Source organism: Cebus imitator, unplaced genomic scaffold, assembly GCF_001604975.1.
Source record: "Cebus imitator isolate Cc_AM_T3 unplaced genomic scaffold, Cebus_imitator-1.0 Scaffold50, whole genome shotgun sequence".
In the NCBI taxonomy this organism is placed as follows: domain Eukaryota; kingdom Metazoa; phylum Chordata; class Mammalia; order Primates; family Cebidae; genus Cebus; species Cebus imitator.
This window is the reverse complement of record NW_016107365.1, coordinates 5,314,951-5,334,331: the sequence shown is the minus strand read 5'-3', so window position 1 is coordinate 5,334,331 and position 19,381 is coordinate 5,314,951. Positions and strand designations below refer to the sequence as shown.

The 19,381-nt window shown below is 35.5% G+C and overlaps 1 protein-coding gene and 1 non-coding gene across 4 annotated transcripts in view; both read left to right on the top strand.

Moving 5' to 3' along the window:
- Nucleotides 1-19,381, top strand: part of POC5 (POC5 centriolar protein) — a 39,352-nt gene that overhangs the window by 4,854 nt on the left and 15,117 nt on the right. The window contains exons 1-8 of one of the 3 annotated variants that reach the window (XM_017527671.2): nucleotides 112-166; nucleotides 1,418-1,515; nucleotides 6,804-6,942; nucleotides 9,197-9,280; nucleotides 11,875-12,080; nucleotides 13,746-13,922; nucleotides 16,279-16,383; nucleotides 18,161-18,340. In XM_017527671.2, coding sequence (XP_017383160.1) covers nucleotides 118-166; nucleotides 1,418-1,515; nucleotides 6,804-6,942; nucleotides 9,197-9,280; nucleotides 11,875-12,080; nucleotides 13,746-13,922; nucleotides 16,279-16,383; nucleotides 18,161-18,340 — 1,038 coding nt within the window. In that variant the 5' untranslated portion in view covers nucleotides 112-117. Of the gene's footprint in view, nucleotides 1-111; nucleotides 167-1,417; nucleotides 1,516-6,803; nucleotides 6,943-9,196; nucleotides 9,281-11,542; nucleotides 12,081-13,745; nucleotides 13,923-16,278; nucleotides 16,384-18,160; nucleotides 18,341-19,381 lie in introns of those variants that run through there. The other 2 variants (XM_017527672.2, XM_017527674.2) reach the window with 2 other exon arrangements.
- On the top strand, nucleotides 4,785-4,891 carry LOC119471104. The gene has a single exon (XR_005200101.1). It is a non-coding gene; the product is annotated as a U6 spliceosomal RNA (small nuclear RNA).

Sequence of the window (19,381 nt, the reverse complement as noted above, 5' to 3'; positions counted from 1 at the left end):
TCACTGCAACCTCTGCCGGCAGAGTTCAAGCAATTCTCCTGCCTCAGTCTCCTGAGTAGGTGGGATTACAGGTGCCTGCCACCACACCTGGCTAATTTTTTTGTATTTTTAGTAGAGATGGAGTTTTGCCATGTTGGCCAGGCTGGTCTCAAACTACTGACCTCAGGTGAGCCACCCGCCTCAGCCTTCCAAAGTGCTAAGATTACAGGTGCGAGCAACTGCACCCGGCCTGATCTCTCTTTCTTCATATCCAAACTAATCCTCAGTGCTGCTGGAATGATCTTTCTTATCATGTAACTTTTTAAAAATATTTTAATAACTTATGTAGAATAAACACTCAAATTTTTAATATGACAAATCTTGACCTTCCATTTGGCTGCTCTTTACTTTTTGTTTCATCTTTAGCCAACCTTTGCTTTGTACCCATTGTTTTAGCCTTACCAAACTGCTTGCTATTCCTGACATACGTGTCCATGACTCTGTGTCTTTGCTTACATTACTCTACTGCCTAGAATATCTTCACCTCTGTTTATACCTTTTATCCATCTTTCCGGATGAGACCTGCTCATCTTTTAGGTCTCAACACCTGGTCATCGTCTCTAAAAGATTTCTCTTCCTCCTTTCCTGCTTATTTACAGTCATGCAATCCTACCCCATGAAAAATAGCTACTCCTACCTCTCTACTCTGTACCTCTGCTATTTTAGGGCCTATCAGCAGTTTAGTCATCAGTTGGTAACTTATATAATGTATAGGTCTGGCCCTCTCTACAGATTGTAAACTTCTTAAGAATGAGGACTTATCTTACATTCCTGACCAATGTCTTACATATTATATATTCAGATAGTTCAAATAGTCACTATTTGTTTTTTAAATTATTTGGTTACTTGTTACTAAAAGTACTTTTAATATTTTGCTTAGGGCTGTTAACAAATTCTCTATGCTTGTATTTGATTCTGTTCTATATAAGCTCACTTTTCTTAAAATAATATTTCCAAAAGGTAGGTTTTCCTAGAAAGAAATTTGCACAAATTGTTTGTTCTCTCTTGATTCAGTATCTTACAGGAAAGTACACAACACCTAGGTTGTCACACATTGCTTAAGGACAGTGATCACCATCTATTATCCTCAACAGGCCCCACTGGGGATTTTCTCTCTGTTTTTCTTTAACCTTTCATGTATTTGTCTCATCTCCTTGACTACCTTATAAACTCACCAATATTGGAATTAGGTCTTTATTTTTTTTTTCACAGTGATTTTTGCCTATAGATACTCAGTATGTTGAATGAATGATTTTAATATATCACATGAAGATTGTTTGCAGATTTGGATACTGTTGCACTTATATATATCTAGAAAGCATTTTATCTTAGTTTAAATGTCAAGAAAAAAAGCTAACATTAGCTTCTTTTGTTTTAGAATATTTGTGCAGAATGTCATCAGATGAGGAGAAATACTCACTTCCGGTTGTACAAAATGACTCCCATCAAGGCAGTGTTGTCTCTTCGGATCTTCAGGTAGGGAAAAATTTCTAAATTTGTCATGACTTTTTTATTTTAAACGAATGTAAGGGGAAACTAGGAATTTTTATTTTTTTTTATTCCATTTATAAAGGAGTTTTTCAATTTGTAATAATAACTTTAGGAATTACTGTACCAATATTAGGAGTTACTTTACATTGTTTTAACTTGTCAGAAAATATTGATGAACTCTTCAAACATTCTGTACAAAGGCTTTGACCAACACAGTTAAGAGGCGAAACTGGAATGTTCAAGAAACATTTTTTTCTTTAAATTTTTTTCATTTTAGCTACCTCTCGTGAATGCTGCTTTCACTTCTAATGCAAATTAATACAGTATCAAACCATCCAGTTCTAGAGCTCAGGATTCCCTTGTGTTCTACTTGCTGAGGTCTAGTCTCTGTTGCCACAACATTCAGTACAACCTGCTGCCCAGGACCTGGACATTGACAGATAAAATGAAATGGGTCAGTTGACTATAGAAGGTGTGGTATTTACATTAAGTGTTTTAAATTTCTTTTATTTCTAAATATTTCATCATCAAAAATATGGATTTAGATTTCTGGAGTAGATTTTAAATGAGAAAATAATGACATGGTATATCTTAAATTTTATAGTTATATTACTCAAGGGGAAAGGCTATTTATGCCTAAGCATAGAAAATTCTTATTGATTCTGTATAACATGAGAAAAGCTTTAGGAAAATATTTTATGAATCAAATTTGTTCCTTTAATTGAAATTATGGATCTTGAAAAGGGGAAGGTATTGGGAAATATCTGAATATTTACTAGGATAAAAGTAGTCTGGAGTTGTGACATAGCTGTTGCACCCTAGCTTTTCCTTTTAATGGTACCTCTCCCATGTAGTCCTCTCTTCATGTGCCAGTACTCCCTCCACCCTTCATAGCTGTCTGATTAAAACTTCAAGACAGAACTGATTAACTCATTTGTACTAAAATGTAAACACCTTGTGAGCACTCAGATTGTCATTTTGTCAAGAGACAAAGCTTTAAATCAAAAGAATAAATCTCCAGAGTGGAATTTTAGAGAGAGGGAAGAAGAACCTGCCAGAAATCATTTGGTGTTATTGATTACCGCTTATAACCTAAGCCCAACTGAGAGTCTATTAGTAACCCTCAACTTACGATCCTGCTTGTTCTTAGACTGAAGTTGAAAGCCTCTCCATATTCCCTGTAGATACAGTGTCATCACTTTGGGCTTCACTACTGAAAACATTTCAAAATATAAATACAAAAAATAATCTTAAAAATAACATAAAATATATATTTTTACATATGTAGTAAATATGTAAATCCAAATATTTAATACCAAAGCCCCTCATAAATCAATATTCCTCTTAAGGGACATTTTGTTGTGCAAATGCTTCACATTCAGAAGGTGGTGAATGCTGAGGGATGGGCAGCATCCATAAGTGCTTACACCCCAAAGATTTCCTCGAACTGCAGCTCCTGTCAGCCAAGTTGCCCTGACTGTAATGGTTGAGGCATGGGTGGAGCAATATTTCAGGGTCTTATAAGTTCAGCTCTTGGGGGTTGTAGAGGGGGACAAAATTACAAGTTTTGAATGTCACTCCAGAATTCTTTATCTTAACACAGGTTATGTTTGGCAATTAAGAATAGCAGTGTTATTTATTTTGATTCTTAATTTTAAATTCTTATTTTTAAATAACTCATTTGGCCTGTATCTACATATATGAAACTCTAAAACAGTCATTTAAGTAACTGATTTTTTAAAAATACTTTTCTTGAAATAAGTTGAAATATATGATCATGGAATACTGTTGACATATACTTATTTATTTCCCCTTTAAGCCATAGCAATTGTGGTAAAATACATGAAAAATGTTAATACGTATGAAATATATGATTTGAAATATACATTTGTGTCTTTTTTTTTCCGTCTCTTATCCAGAGCAGAAGTTAGACTAGGGAAGCCATAAGTAAAAGCCACTGACTTCCACTTCTTCCTCCGTTTCTACAGGCCTGAGGTGGTGATAGGCTAACTCTGAGCAGAGCTAACTTGGCTAAGTCTAGTTGGAACTGCCACCACAGAGGGGACACTCTATAAAAAGTTTATGAACCTCAAAATATAAGATCACCATCATGTTAATCTGCTCACGCTGCCATAACAAAATACCATAAATTCATAGACTTAAACAGCAGACATTTATTTTCTCACAGTTCTAGAGGCTAGAAGTCCCACATCACAGTCCAGTGGGGTTGGTTTCTGGTGAGGGCTCTCTTTGTGGATTGCAGACAGCTGCCTTCTTGCTGTGTGTCTTCACATGGCCTTTCCTTAGTATACAGTATGTATAGGTGGGAGGAGAGAGCACAAGCTTCCTGGTGTCTCTTCTGATGAGTACATTAATTCTATCATGTCAGGGCCCCGGCCAATAACCTTATTTAACCTAATCTACTTTCCTAGAGGCCTCATCTCCTAATACAGCCACACTGGGTATTAGAGCTTCAGCATATGAATTTTGGAGGGACACTAACATTCAGAGTCCAAACCTCCATAACAGCCACACTTTTATATATTCTTAGCCAAAATCAAAAGTTTACTTTGGCTGTTTGGGACGTATAATAGTGCTTTAACAGAAACCAAGTAAGGGTGGCTTAAGTGGGTGCCTTACAGTTTGATTGTCTCTGTAAAGTCTGAGCTGATACATAGTCCTGAGGTCATCTGAGGACCCAATCCCTTCTCTCTTGTTGCTGTGCCATGAGCTGTTGACAGTGTTTGCATTGTCAGGTGCTGGTGCACTGACAGTGCACCACCTCTAGCCCATGGGAAGAGGGGACTAGAAAGAAGTAGCTTACTTTTTAAGGACTTCACCTAAAGTGGTACACATTATTTCCATTTGAATCCCATAGACCAGTCTCTTGGCCACACCGAGCTGCAGAGGAGGCTGGGAAATGTAGTTGGGTAGCCATTTGCCCAAATCAAACCCTGGGGCTTTATTAACTTAAAGAAATAAAAAGAAATGGATGCTGCTGGATTCGTTACAGTCTCTATGCACTTGAAATTTTATGTATTAGTGTATTAGGACCAACTCACACATTCAGGTTTATAGGAACTAGTAAATGTCTTGTGTATGGCCCCAATTTGTCAAACTCTTTGGGAATTTCCTTTTATTTTAATAACTGGAAAACCAATATGGTTTGAGGAGTGTATTTTTTTTAACTTAAGAATATTTAAATCTATTTAAATAATCAGAGTTACTTTTGTCAATGTAAAAGCTAAGTGTTGGTGCTCACTTTGGCGGCACATATACTGAAATTAGAACTACACAGAGAAGATTAGTGTGGCCCCTGTGCAAGGAGGACACGCAGATTCATGAAGTGTTCCATAATTTTTTAAGAATTTTTTTAAATTTTATAAAAAATAAACATTGTATTGTGATACCCTAAATGATTTGTTTCCTAATAAGACCCTTCTGCCTTAGTGAAAACCACTATGTGAAATACTGATTTTTATTTGCTACTAGAAAATATAAGTTAAAAACTGAGATGTTTATTGTCATGAAGGTGACAGGAACTTCTGGCTGAATTTCTTTCTTTTCTTTTCTTTTTTTTTTTCTTTTTTTTGAGATGGAGTCTCGCTCTGTCGCCCAGGCTGGAGTGCAGTGGCGCAGTCTCAGCTCACTGCAACCTCCGCCCCCCCAGATTCTTGCAATTCTCCTGCCTCAGCCTCCCAAGTAGCTGGGACTACAGGGACATGCCACCACACCTGGCTAATTTTTTTGTATTTTACTAGAGATGGGCTTTCACTGTGTTGCCTAGGCTGGTCTTGAACTCCTGAGCTCAAGCAACCTGCCCACCCTGGCCTCCCAAAGTGCTGGGATTACAGGCATGAGCCACCTGGCCCAGCCTCTGGTTGAATTTTCTAAAATACTTTTCTCTTTGGATTATCTCTCTCTTCCTCTTCTGTCATTAGCCTTAAAATATATAAATATCGGTATTTGCTATACCTAATGTTTACTGTATAAGTATGTATGTTAAATTTGTAAATCAGGCCAGTCACGGTGGCTCACACCTGTAATCCCAGCACTTTGGGAGGCCAGGGTGGGCAGGTCAAGAGGTCAGGAGTTCGAGACCAGCCTTACCAACATGGTGAAACCCTGTCTCTACTTAAAATACAAAAATTAGCCAGGCATGGTGGCATGTACCTATAATCCCAGCTACTCAGGGGGCTGAAGCAGGAGAATTGTTTGAACGTAGGAAGCAGAGGTTGCAGTGAGCTGAGATTGTGCCACCACACTCCAGCCTGGGAAACAGAGCAAGACTCAGTCTCAAAAAAAAAAAAGTAAATTAAGGTTGAAGCACAAACCAGGTCACTCTTGTACATGTAATTGCCATAAAAGCTAGCAGTTTTCAAATATGTAAAAGCATAAACCTGTTTTTAAACAATTTTACTTAAAATTCCAATATAAAAAGCAGATAAAAACAGAACTACAATTGTACAGGTTTATTTTGTAAATTAATTGAAATATGTGACATTTGCCTCTTATAGCATCAGTTAATAAAAACAATTAAGGTGTCTTGATAAATGTTCATTTGAAATTGGGGGATAATAGAAGGCCATTGCAGTTTTATAAGCTTAAATATCCAATTTGCTTCTATATTTTGTGTGGGTTACATATTATTTTTAAAATTCTGAAAATGGTATCTTTTTAGTAGCATGTCTCATCTTCAGTTAAACTGATCTGACATATAAAAAATAAGTGATAGAAAATTTTTGATTCACAGAATCTTATCACCTCTTCAGGCTTTTTTGTTGTTGTTTCCCCAGAGGTGGGATATTGCTCTGTCACCCAGGCTGGGGTGCAGCAGCATGATCATCGCTTACTGCAGCCTCTAATTCCTGGGCTTAAGTAGTCCTCCTGCCTCAGCCTCCTGAGTAGCTGGAACTATAGGCACACCACCACACCTAGCAATTTTTTTTAATTTTAATTTTTTTTTAATTTTTTTATAGAGATGAGGCCTTGCTTTGTTGCTAAGGCTTCAAGCCATCCTCCTGCCTCAGCCTCTCAAAGTGTTGAGTTCACAGGCATGAGCCACTGCACACAGCCCTCTTCAAACTGTTAATAATAAATGTAAAAATCACACAAGAAGCACTCAAAGAACTCAAGCTTGGAATAAGTGCTAAAACTTTGTAATATAATCAGCATGTGACTCTATTATGGTAATTAAATTTCTTTAAAAAAAATTCGATTGAATATAACATTGTAACTGTTATGCTACATTATTGATTATCGGCTTCTTTTAGGAAGAATATGAAGAACTGCTTCGTTATGCTATAGTGACTCCAAATGTTGATTCCGGTGCTTCACAGTCATCTCATCCTAAGGCAGAAGTGGTGCCAGATGTCAGAATTTCTTCAGTTCATGATATTCTTCATGGTCAAGGTTATATATATTTTTCAAGTTATGTCTTAATTTAAGATATTATTGAGTTTATTAATGATACTGACAGGATTGTGAAAATGCTAAGGTCAGTGATTCTTCTCAACCATTTACGTGTATTAATATCATCTAGGGGAGCTTCTTACACTTTAATATGTTATTCCTGACTCTTGTATGACAGCTTGATTTTTCTTTGAACGTCATTTGACTGTTACTTTTATGAAGAATAATAAAGTTGAAGCAACACTATAGCAACTGCATGGCTTTTAGGTATGTCATATCTCAGTACTTGTTACAACAGTTTTATATCAGGATTAACTTGAAAACTAAATGCCCAAGCCTAAAATTAAATATGGTAGCCCTGAGAGTCCCTTAAATTACAAACCACATGCTGCTTTATCAGCAGTGTTTATGTGGGCATGGAGGACTGTTTGGATAATTATCACAAAGGTGAACCCATCTATGGACCATGTTAGCAACAGAACTGAAAGCTACTACAAACCAGGATGTGTGTTGATAGATGAGTGAAAGGTGGAGAAACGAGGATGAAGCTCCTTTTACCTCCATTCCTTATTCAGGTAAAGACAGCATCCCAAACTCTAAATAAATGTTCTTTCAAAAGGCACAGAAAGCCTTCCTAAAACAGCCCTGATAAGGAGCAGTCATCATACTATAGGCGTAACTACAGGGATCCCTGTCCTTGAAGGCACATGACACAGGCTACTCAGGCCAAATGCTCCTGGGCTTCTGCAAAGTCATAGCCCTAGTGTCTGTTGTCTTACTCTTTGCAGACTGGATTTTTCACTGCTCCTTGGTCTTTGGCCTATTGCAGTGGAACAACAAATGGGACCACAGGACGAAAGCCTTAAAAATATAGGCCAGGCAGTGGCTCATGCTTGTAATGCCAGCACTTTGAGAGGCCGAGGCAGGAGGACTGCTTAAGCCTGGAAGTTTGAGACAAGCCTGGGAAATATAACAAGACACCACCTCTACAAAAAAATTAGCCAGGCATAGCAGCTTATAGTCTCAGCATCTTGGGAGACTGGGGTGGGAGAATTGCCTGAGCTCAGGAGTTCAGGGCTGCAGTGTGCCATGATTATGCCACTACACTTCAGCATGGATGACAGAGCAAGACTGTTTAAAAAAAAACCTCTCATGATACTGTAATCGAAAATAAAAGTATTTATTCCAACGCTACGCAAATTGTAGTGGTCTTCAAGAGATATGAACCTTGGATCTAATTCATTCTACATCAGTGATCTTGAGTTTGATTACATCCGTCAACATGCAATTCCTGCTGAGCAAACTCAAAGCACTGTGTACTCTTCTATAAATTTAAATAGAGAAATCAGCATTGTAACCCTGTATCTAAGAGGGTTACCAGAAGCTTGTTTCCTTTCCCACTACCACCAAAAGCTTGTTTCCTTTCCCACTACCAGCAATACTACTGTACTGTTGCTCCCAGTGACACAGCACGGGGGCCTTCCCTTGCTCCAAATCTTCAGCAGTTGACTCAAGGTAATCACCTGGGATTTAAGACCACTATGTAAGATACTATTCATTTATTTATTCTCTGACATTTCCAAAAAGGATTTGAGATTAAAACATGGAATATATAGTAAGTTTAGATATCCTTTAGTCATTTCGATTCACAAGTAGACTTGTTAAACTCTGCTATGTAACTTCATCATCACACCTTCTCTTTATTCTTGGTATCTCAGTTGCTTGGTATAAGGCATGTTATGTGGAAATTGGCAAAGTAAATACAAGCCTGTAACAGCCATTCTTGAGAGGTTTTTCCCAGTTTCCTTTTTGCCATCTGTTGACTACAGGTTCCTGAAGTGGAAGCAAGAAAGCCCTTGTTTAGGAGAGCCAGTGCCACTTTAGTTTGATTGCAGCTAGTGAAAAGGAGCAGGCCCCTGGAAATAGTGTCATAAAAGAGCAGATCCTTTTCTAAGTTCTAATGTCATTCACCCACTTATTCTCTTAGTGTGAATTGAGTGCTCTAGTAGACTACATTATCTCTCATCTATATTTGGTACATAAGATGGAACTTATCAGTGATATAGTAAGTCTTTTTCTCGTCTCAGATTTTTATCTCTTCTTCTTTGTTTTAGCGGTCCTACATCCACAGCATGTTGTACTTTATTTGTTCTAAAATCTTACTTACGTATTGCCACCTTCTTAAATTATGTATGATTAGACCTCTTATTTAAGAGCGGTTCAGTTTAATTTTAAAAAGCTTTCCTTTTGGCAGGAAGTAACTCTGAAGTAAGAGAACCTGCAATGGAAGTTGGAAAAGGATGTGATTTTAATATTTCAAGTCATTCAAAAACAGATGGTATGATTTTTCCTTAGCTTATTTGTATTAATATACAACATTTTGTGGTTTAATGAATATTTTCTATGTAGTAAGAGAAATAATTTCAGCATATTACTTATTGGTAGGATTTTAAAATGCTGTTGTTGCTAATTTAAATGATAATATTTTAAATAATTTTATAAGATCCAACAATAGCACAATTAAAACAGGTTAGTGCATTATAGTGTGTAGTATCTTTTCTTAAAATTGCTAAGTTAGAGGACAAATCTAACTTTTAAAAGATTTAATGGGATATTAGATGGTCTGGCCAAGTCAAGTTTTTATGTAAACCAATGCACAGTTTCCCAATTTTCAGATATTTGCATACCAATGTAAGGATTTTCATCCTATCTTTATGCCACCTGTTCTATCATTTAGTGTTTTTCTTTAAAAGCCTGCTTTGTCTTTGTTGAAAAGAAAGATTAACAAGCCTTAAAGAGGTTTGTGGAGGGGGGTTGTTTTTTGTTTTTGTTATTTTGTTTTGTTTTTGAGACAAAATCTTACTCTGTCACCCAGACTAGAGTGAAGAGTTCCCTGCAGCCTCAACCTCATGGACTCAGGCGATCTTCCTGCCTCAGTACCCCCTCCCCCAGTAACTGGGACTACAGGCACATGCCACCACACCCAGCTAATTTTTAAATTTTCTGTAGAGATGGGATCTCACTGTTGCGCAGGCTGATCTCAAACTCCTAGGCTCAAGTGATCCACCTTTGTTGGCCTCTCAAAGTGCTGGGATTACAGGCATGAGCCACCATGCCTGGCCTTAAAGAGCTTTTAAAAGCATACTAGAATTGGACTGAGACGTTTTTCTTGACTAGTCAGAATAATTAAAATAATAAAAATGTAATATTGTTTTATATTTTTCTATTTAATGTTATTTAATGTGGTAACCATTTTTGCCACTACTTAAGTAATGCCTGTATCCCTTAGTTTCCTCACTTATAAGTAGAAGTCTTAGGCAGCACAATCTCTGACAACCTTTCCAAGTTTTGAAGTTACATGATTGAATTTCTTAAAAGGCGACCGTTGAGATATTTTTTAATTGAAAAGCATTTTCAGTCTATTGAGTATATTACTTTCTTTGTGAGTACAGATCTAGTTGACAAAATTGAGTAAAAGAGAATATTCATGTACTTTGTCATTCCATCTGTTCTTTGGGTTTCTTAACCATCCTCAGAACGTGTAGTCCTAATGTGACTACCCCAAACCTTGTGTTACGTTTTTTATACACAACACAAATATTAAGGAATTATTTTCCCTTTTGCAGAGGAGTCTTTACATAAGCAGAAATATGTTTGCCAAAAAAATTAAAATCTTAAAAATTTTTAAAAACAATTCTTGAAAGATTTACTTTTAAGTAACAAGTTATAGACTTATCTTTCATTCAGTAAGAAGAAAGCTCTTCCATCTTTGTTATTAGGATGCTCATAGCAAATGTGAGATAGGTGACAATTGATGACAGTGTAATTCCAGCATAAATGTGTGAGAAAATAGTAAGTTTTTTTTTTAGTGCTTTTTTTTTTTTTTTTTTTTTTTTTTGAGACAGAGTCTCACTCTGTCACCCAGGCTGGAGTGCAGTAGTGTGATCCCAGCTCACTAAAACCTCTGGCTCGAACAAAAGAATTGTTCAAGCAATTCTTTTGCATCAGCCTCCAGAGTAGTTGGTACTACAGGCATGAGCCACCACGCGCAGCTAATTTTTCGTATTTTTAGTAGAGTTGGGGTTTCACCGTGTTGGCCAGACTGGTCCCGAACTCCTGATCTTGTGATTCGCCCACCTTGGCCTCTCAAAGTGCTGGGATTACAGGTGTGAGCCGCTGCGCCCGGCCTTTCAGTGCTTTTTTTAGAAATAGATTCCAGTCCTCTTTAGGGCCCTGACTCTCCCCCACCTCCCTGTATATGGCCAGGGGATTAGAGTTATATATTTGTACATACATATAGAGATGTGTGTATTTCTCACCTGTGTATTGAAGCTTAACAGAGTACTTATAACAGAATATCTGAAAAACTAAATTATGAGTCTTTTTCTACTTATATTGTTGAATTTTAATAGTATTAAAACCAATTACAGTGATGAACTTATAGAGTAATATTGACCTATATACAACCACACTGACCTTGGCCAATTACTTAACTGTTTCTGAACCTCAGTTTCTCATCAGTAAAATGGAGATAATAATACCGATTTTTGGGGGGTAGCATGTATTATGATAATTAATCTTTATAATGTTTTTATTACAGAAACAGCACTTCATTAATGGTGATATGATACAGATGATGATAGTTTCAGCTCCGGCTGGACCTTGATATATGAAGGATCCGTATTTGGGATAGAGGTCATTTGCTGGGGGAGAAGGGATTGGGAATATAGGAGGTATCTCATGCAAGTCCATGCTAAATCAGTGGCAATACTGAAATTAAAAATAGATTAAGGTACACCTGAAAGGTAGTTTCTCTACATTTTTCTCAGCCTCCATAGGTAGCAGACGTCTTTTAGCTTTCCAGTATGCTTCCTTACCAACTTGAGTTATTTTCAATTTGGCTTGACTGCTACAACTTTTCTTTTATTCTAGAGTCGTCACCGGTGTTATCACCAAGGAAGCCTTCTCACCCAGTCATGGATTTTTTCAGTTCACATCTTTTAGCTGACTCTTCCTCACCAGCAACAAATTCTAGTCATACAGATGTCCATGAAATAGTTGTGAGCGATTTTCTTGTTTCTGATGAAAACCTTCAGAAGATGGAAAATGTACTTGATCTTTGGAGTTCAGGTCTTAAGGTACTGCAGTTGTTCCATTACAGTTGTTTAATATGTAATGTAATAATTTTACTCTCGTTTATACTGTTGATTTTTTTTTGAATTAAACTTTTTTTTATCTTTTGTTTCCTGAGATCAGTTCAGTGTCTTAAGTCTTGCTTCTCAATCTTTAACGTACTTATGAATCATAAGGGAGCCTCTTAAACTATAGCTTCATACACAGTAGGTTTTCAGCAGGGCCTAAGATTATGCTTTTCTCTTTTTTGTTTTTACTCTTGTTTGTTCGTTTTTTTAAGTTCTGGGATACATGTGCTGAACATGCAGGTTTGTTACACATAGGTATACATGTGCCATGGTGGTTTGCTGCACCTATCAACCCATCATCTAGGTTTTAAGCCCCACATGCATTAGGTATTCATCCTAATGCTCTCCCTCCCTTTTTCCCCCACCCTCTGACAGGCCCCAGTGTGTGATGTTCCCCTCCCTGTGTCCATGTGTTCTCATTTCTATCAGGCTCCCAGGTGATGCTACTGGTTCAGAAACTGTACTTTGAGTTGCCAGGTTTTAAGTGGTTGCTGCAACAGTTCTACATGCTCCACTGAATTTCGAAGATGCTTTGAATGGCTCAGCCTGTCTGTTACACACATACTGAGCCTTTACCATATCATAGTTGTGAATAATGGCAATGTCTCCTTTTATGTTAAACAAAAGATCCAATTTTTGTAATGGATATTCATTTTATAGCTACTCTTACAGCAACCATGATATATAAGTGATAAATCTATAAAAGTTGATTTTTATTTTGATAGTACTGGTTTTTAAGTAAAACAAAGTATTGCAGAAATGGCAAGTGTTTTGTTTGTTTTTTTTTTTGCTATTATTAAAAAACTGGAGAAAATGACCATTTTTCTGAAACATATAATTTGAGAAAACTAAGTTGCATATTCACATAACGCAGAAAAATTATAGCCATATGAGTTCTGTGGCATTTATATTTTTCTCTCATTTGGAACCTTAAATTCTAGAAATAATTCTTCAGCATCATTCTTACCATTTTCACCTTGGAACAGGTTACATTCCTATAATAGTGTAAGTCAGTTGGAGTATTTATTATACCACCAGCCATTTAAATTGTTATAGTTTAGTTAATATGTTGTTTGGTTTTTTTTTTAAATAACAAATGATTATTTGGTCTTTTTATTTACACCAGTCAGTAGGGTAAAAGAACTTAGTCTATTATAACAGATAATAATCTGTGATAAACGGCTTGGGAAAAAATATCAACTCCCGTGGTTTCCGCTATCACCTGTATCTAAATAACTTCACGGTCAGTATGGCTTAGCCTATGCTGTAGTTCTGTGTTTCCCTTTATTCCTGATCCATCTTCATATGAACATTTAATCCTTGAATAAACAAAGGAACACAGTAAATGAGGCCTGGAACCTTTTTAAAATGACAACAAGATTTCACACAAAATTACTCAAAATAGGGAAAACTTAGCTTCTGTAGTATGAATGTAAAGTGCAAAGACCTGTGACTGTTGAACTTACATATGTTTTTTATTAGAGTGTTCTGATTGTTTCATGGCTTTTGTGTTGATTGCTTGTTCTGATTTTTTTAATGTTTCTTAATTTCAGTGTAGTTTTAAGAAGTTATATTAATGAATTTTATCACAATATTTTTCAGACAAACATCATATCTGAACTAAGTAAATGGAGACTTAATTTTATTGACTGGCACCGAATGGAAATGAAAAAAGAGAAAGAAAAACACGCAGCACATGTGAAACAACTGTATAATCAGATCAGTGACTTGAAGGAGCTGCAAAAAACCTTTGAAATCTCCATTGGGAGAAAAGATGAGGTCTTCCTTTTTATATTTCTTTTTAACTGAGATTCACTAAATCTCTTGCTAAATAATAAATTCCAAGAAATGATTATTTAGCTCATACAAGATACACTTTCTATAAGAAACTGATAGAAAAATTCATAGCCATTGGGTTTATTCTTCCTATTAAACATACTAGCATAATGTCATTTTACCCTCACCATTGACTTCAATGTTCTTGATGTTTTAAGAGTGTTTGCTTTGTAAACTATATTAAAACCTCACCTTGTAACCCATAAATGTATAAAACTGTGATTTGTCAATTTAAAACAATTGTTTTAAAAAGAGCATATGCTAAATGTAAACACACTAAATTTTTCTTTCTAATCATCCTTAGATCTTTTCTTCCTTGGCTGGGTACAGTGGCTCACACCTGTAATCCCAGCACTTTGGGAGGCCGAGGTGGGTGGATCACAAGGTCAGGAGATCAAGATCATCCTGGCCAACATGGTGAAACCCCCTCTCTACTAAAAATACAAAAATTAGCCGGGTGTGGTGGTGTGTGCCTGTAGTCCCAGGTATTTAGGAGGCTGAGACAGGAGAATTGCTTGAACATGGGAGGCGGAGGTTACAGTGAACCAACATTGTGCCACTGCACTCCAGCCTAGGCAACAGAGCAAGACTCCATCTCAAAAAAAAAAAAAAAAAAAAAAAAAAAATAGATCTTTCCTTTCTTAAAACTGACCTTAAGAGACCATCAGGGAACCAGCATTATCTACATTTTAAACTATCCTTTTAGGAGTCATTTTAAGCATCTCATACATTTTTTTTTTCTTTCTCTTTTTGAAACAGAGTCTTACTATGTTGCCCAGACTGGAGAGCAGTGGCTATTCATAGGCATAATCATAGCTCACTGCAACCTCAAACTCCTGGGCTAAAGTGATCCTCCTGTCCTAGCCCCTTCCAGGGACTACAGGTGCATACCACCATGGCTGGCTACAACCATCTCAAATTCTATCTGTGATGGGTGTGTTTTCATTAACGAAGGCTTTCTTCATTTTATTGATAAACACAGAAAACTTTTTTTATTTCACTTTCCATTAGCTTCATAAGAATTTGAGGATAAGATTCAAGTCGGTGTTAATTTTTTGCCTCCTGACACAGTACCTGGAACAAAGCAGATAGGCAAAGGTCTGTGTCCTGCTATATAAATGGATGCCTAGAAGGGCATCCACTTACAGATAGGAGGGTGGTGGTGGTCATCGGAGGAGGACTTGGGCAGACACCTCAGCCGCTTGTCTGCAGAAGCAGCACTTAAGTGTTTTCATGAATTAAAGATTATAATTTTTTTAAATATATCTTGATTTCATATAAAATTGAACATTTTATATAATTTTTTTGAAACAATGGATTTTAATGTCATTTTCTTTGTTATACTCAATATTCTGTTCTACAGTTTTTAACTTTTAATATTTTAATTTTAAAATATCACAAAGAATATAGATACTCTGTTCAGTTTATGAGAATGAATAAAGTGGACAGACAGGTACTACCATTCAGCTTAATACATGGAATATTTTCAGTATCTTAGAATGTATGCCCTTTTCCTCTTTGGAAATTATTTAAAGAACAGGTATTATCTCTTGGTAAATATGTCCAATTTACAAAATCTCTTTTCAATGTGTCTATTTTTAGAAAGGTATTTCAGTTATTCAGTTCTTTATAAGAGAGAATATTAGGATTTTAAAGCCTTCTAAATTGTTTTTTAAGAACAAAAATAATAATATCACTGAAGAAGTGAGTCAACATGTAACTATTAATAACATGATATATAACATGTCATGTTATTAAGTTATATGTATAACATGTTAGTTATAGATGTATAACATATAACTAATAAGCAAATAATATAATTATTATTTGCTTTTAAAGGTTTAATCCAGAAAATCATTGAACAGTTTTTGAGGAACTTCTGTATCCAAGGTAGTAGTAGGGACTGGAAAGATATTTAAATATCTAAATATTCAGGCCCCTGCCCTCAACTCTAGTGAATAAAGACATGGTGTATATAGCAGAAATTTCAAATGTATAATTGTTTTACCTGAATTAAATGTCAGTATCTAATTTGTATATACATAAACTTTTTATTGGTGATTACCAAGATATACACATAATGAAGATTTCTTTCTTTTGTTCCCTTTCATTAGTTAATATCTGGTGTATTCATGTGAGAAAGTTTTATCATATTTTTAAAGATAATTATGAGGTTAACTGATGAATATAGTAGTAATCCATAGCTATCCTCTCTACCATTTTTTGATATATGAAAAAATCACTTTACCAATTACTGTTATTGTAATATCACAATAATTGGGTTAATTGCTGTTTACAGGTGATTTCTAGCTTGTCTCATGCCATAGGCAAGCAAAAGGAAAAGATAGAATTGATGAGAACCTTCTTTCACTGGCGAATTGGCCATGTCAGAGCCAGACAGGACGTAAGTGTAAAAGCAGAAGACCACTGATGGATGTTAGACTTCTGAATTCAAAAGTGTTCAGGATCACTAATTATAGTTGTTTTCTAATAAGTCAAAATGAATTTGTGATTTAATATTCCTCTTATTTCAAAGAAATTTGATTTTGATGCGGTTTGAAAAAATACATTTTAGATTTTACAGACATATAATATATATTACAATAGATATATCATTTGCTGCTTCATAGTAGGTTAATAAGGATTGTTCCTAAATTGTGAATGCCCTGGTAATAGAACCCTTTTAATAAATGGGCCCTCAGTTATGGTTATGTGGAGAAAGAATTACAGTCTTTAACATATCAAATGCTTCCTGTATTGTTTCTACTTTTTAAATGCCTGAATACAGAGGCTTTACTATATTTATACATTAAATCACAGTATAAATGTTCATTATAGAGTGAGAATCAGAGAAAGCCATACCTGTGTAACATTTTAAAAGTTATCTTTAGCTTGTAGTATATCAATTAAACTTGGACATCTTTTAATTAAGAGCTGAGTTTTGGTATATCAGTAAATAGTGAACTGAAAGAGACCAATAAATTGTATCAAAAGTGGAAAAGTATGAGAGTATATCTATGTCCCACAAGAAGACAGAGTTTAGGGACACATAAGTATAGGAGGTGAATATATATGTTTTCCATGTATATTCATGTGAGCTATGGAGTAATCTCTGTGTATTTAGTTTCCAAGAGATTAGTATTTAAGGAAAAAGCTAGTACAGGTTGTGTATCCCTTATCTAAAATGTTTGGCACCAGGAGAATTTTGGATTTTAGATTATTTTTCATATCACACCTTATACACAAAATTCATTTATGTTTCATATTTCACCTTATACACATAGCCTAAGGTAATTGTATACAATATTTTTAATAATTTTATCCATGAAACGAAGTTTGTGTTAAATACTTCTTTGAGGAATTTTTCACTTGTGGCGTCATGCTGGAATTCAAAAAGTTTCAGATTTTTGGGTTAGGGATGCTCAACCTACTTTATCCTGAAATAAGATTTCTCCTTTAAGAATACTTTCTGGTTTTTTCATTTTTTTAAATTAATCCCAATAGATTAAATCCACATTACGTAAGCTGGTGAAAATGAATATACTCTATTCTGAAACTTGTCAAGTAAAATAATGAGAATATATATTTATTTTTAAATGTTAGCCAGAATAGTTGAGGCTACATCACTTTTTGGATAGTTTTTCAAACTTAAGAAATTGAGAATTGGAACTACTTGTTAAAAGGAATTTAAACTCATTGATGAAAAAAATAGCATATATTCTTATTTGGATTGGCACCATATATGATGGCAAGGTTTATAAATTAATCTTGCTTGTCGTGGTCATCAAGCTGAAGAGAAAGCAGTGTCATCTGAAGCCACAGCCACCAACTTTTCCTGCCTTCTAGTCACTCTGCCATTCTCCTGGTCCTGCTAATTCATAACTAAGATGGCAAGTGCTCATTTTCTTTCATTTGGTTTCATTTTTTTTTCCCTAACTTGATTAGTTGTGTAAAACAATGATATAATGGATAAGAGCTCAGTCTCTGGAGTCAGGCAGGTCTGGCCTTACTCATCCTCTTTGTGTGACCTGTATAGGTTTCTTAACCTCTTTAAGCCTGTTCTCCTATGTGCAAGATGAGAATAGTACAGGATTAAATAGTACAGGATTAAATAATGTATATATGTACACTTATATTCAGCAGTCCACTGTGTTTTGAAGTTATCTTTTACTTTTATTTAGGTTTATGAAGGCAAGCTAGCTGACCAGTACTACCGGAGAGCTTTACTTAAGAAAGTCTGGAAAGGCTGGCATTCCATAGTCCAAAAGCAGTGGAAAGATGTGGTAGAGAGAGCTTGTCAAGCAAGAGCTGAAGAAGTTTGTGTCCAGATTTCCAATGATTATGAAGCTAAATTTGCTATGGTAAGCATCTTTTTTTGGATTTTCACTTTCTTCTAATAGAATAAAAAGATGGGTAGACTCACTATTAATTAAGTGATCTTTAATCTTTTGATCTTTAATCAAGAATGAAAACAGAAATATTAAAATGTTTATTCTTGCATTAATGTTTATTGTATATTCTTACAAGATTAATATAAATAGTTGTATAGAAATTGAAATTATTGGCTGGGTGCAGTGGCTCACCTGAGGTCAAGGCGGGTGGGTCACCCGAGGTCAGGAATTCGAGACCAGCCTGGTCAACATGGTGATATACCATCTCTATTAAAAATACAAAATTAGCTGGGTGTGGTAATGCCTATAATCCCAGCTACTTGGGAGACTGAGGCAGGAGAATCATTTGAATCTGAGAGGCAGAAGTTCTAGTAAACCAAGATTGCACCATGCACTCCAGCCTGGGTGATGAGAGTGAAACTCTGTCTCAAAAAAAAAAAAAAATAGAAATTGAAATTATTTTTTCCCATTGGCTTTTAATAATAAAATTAACACTGTTTTCAAGGGAAAACACTTGGAACCCAAATGAAATAAAAACAATTCTAAAGAATGCAATAGGCCTCTTGAAGTTAAATATTAAAATGAAAAAAAATAGCTCATCATTATACCATTAGATTCTTAAGATTAAAAATAAATTCCATAATACAAATAGCTTTCTGCAATTCAAAATGACATGCAAAAAAATGTAGTCCCCTGAGGTTTGGCCTAGGGTAAAGTTGTGTCTAGGCTCACTCTGCATTTCAAATACAGAAGGTAACATTTACTTTATAAAAATTGTTAATATTGCAGGCATGTAGTAATTTTTTTTCTGAGAGGGCTATCTGTGGCTCGTAATATATTTTGTTTAACATCCTACATAAAAGTTTTATGGTAAAAAATAGCATATCTTTTTGTAAAATGAAAATACATCAGCAATCTTCAATGGGTCTAGATAAAATTCCCCTTGTTTGAGCCTTGATTTTAAGGTTAGGAATGAAAGCAGTTTGTTGATGGAGATAATAGAGGTAAGGT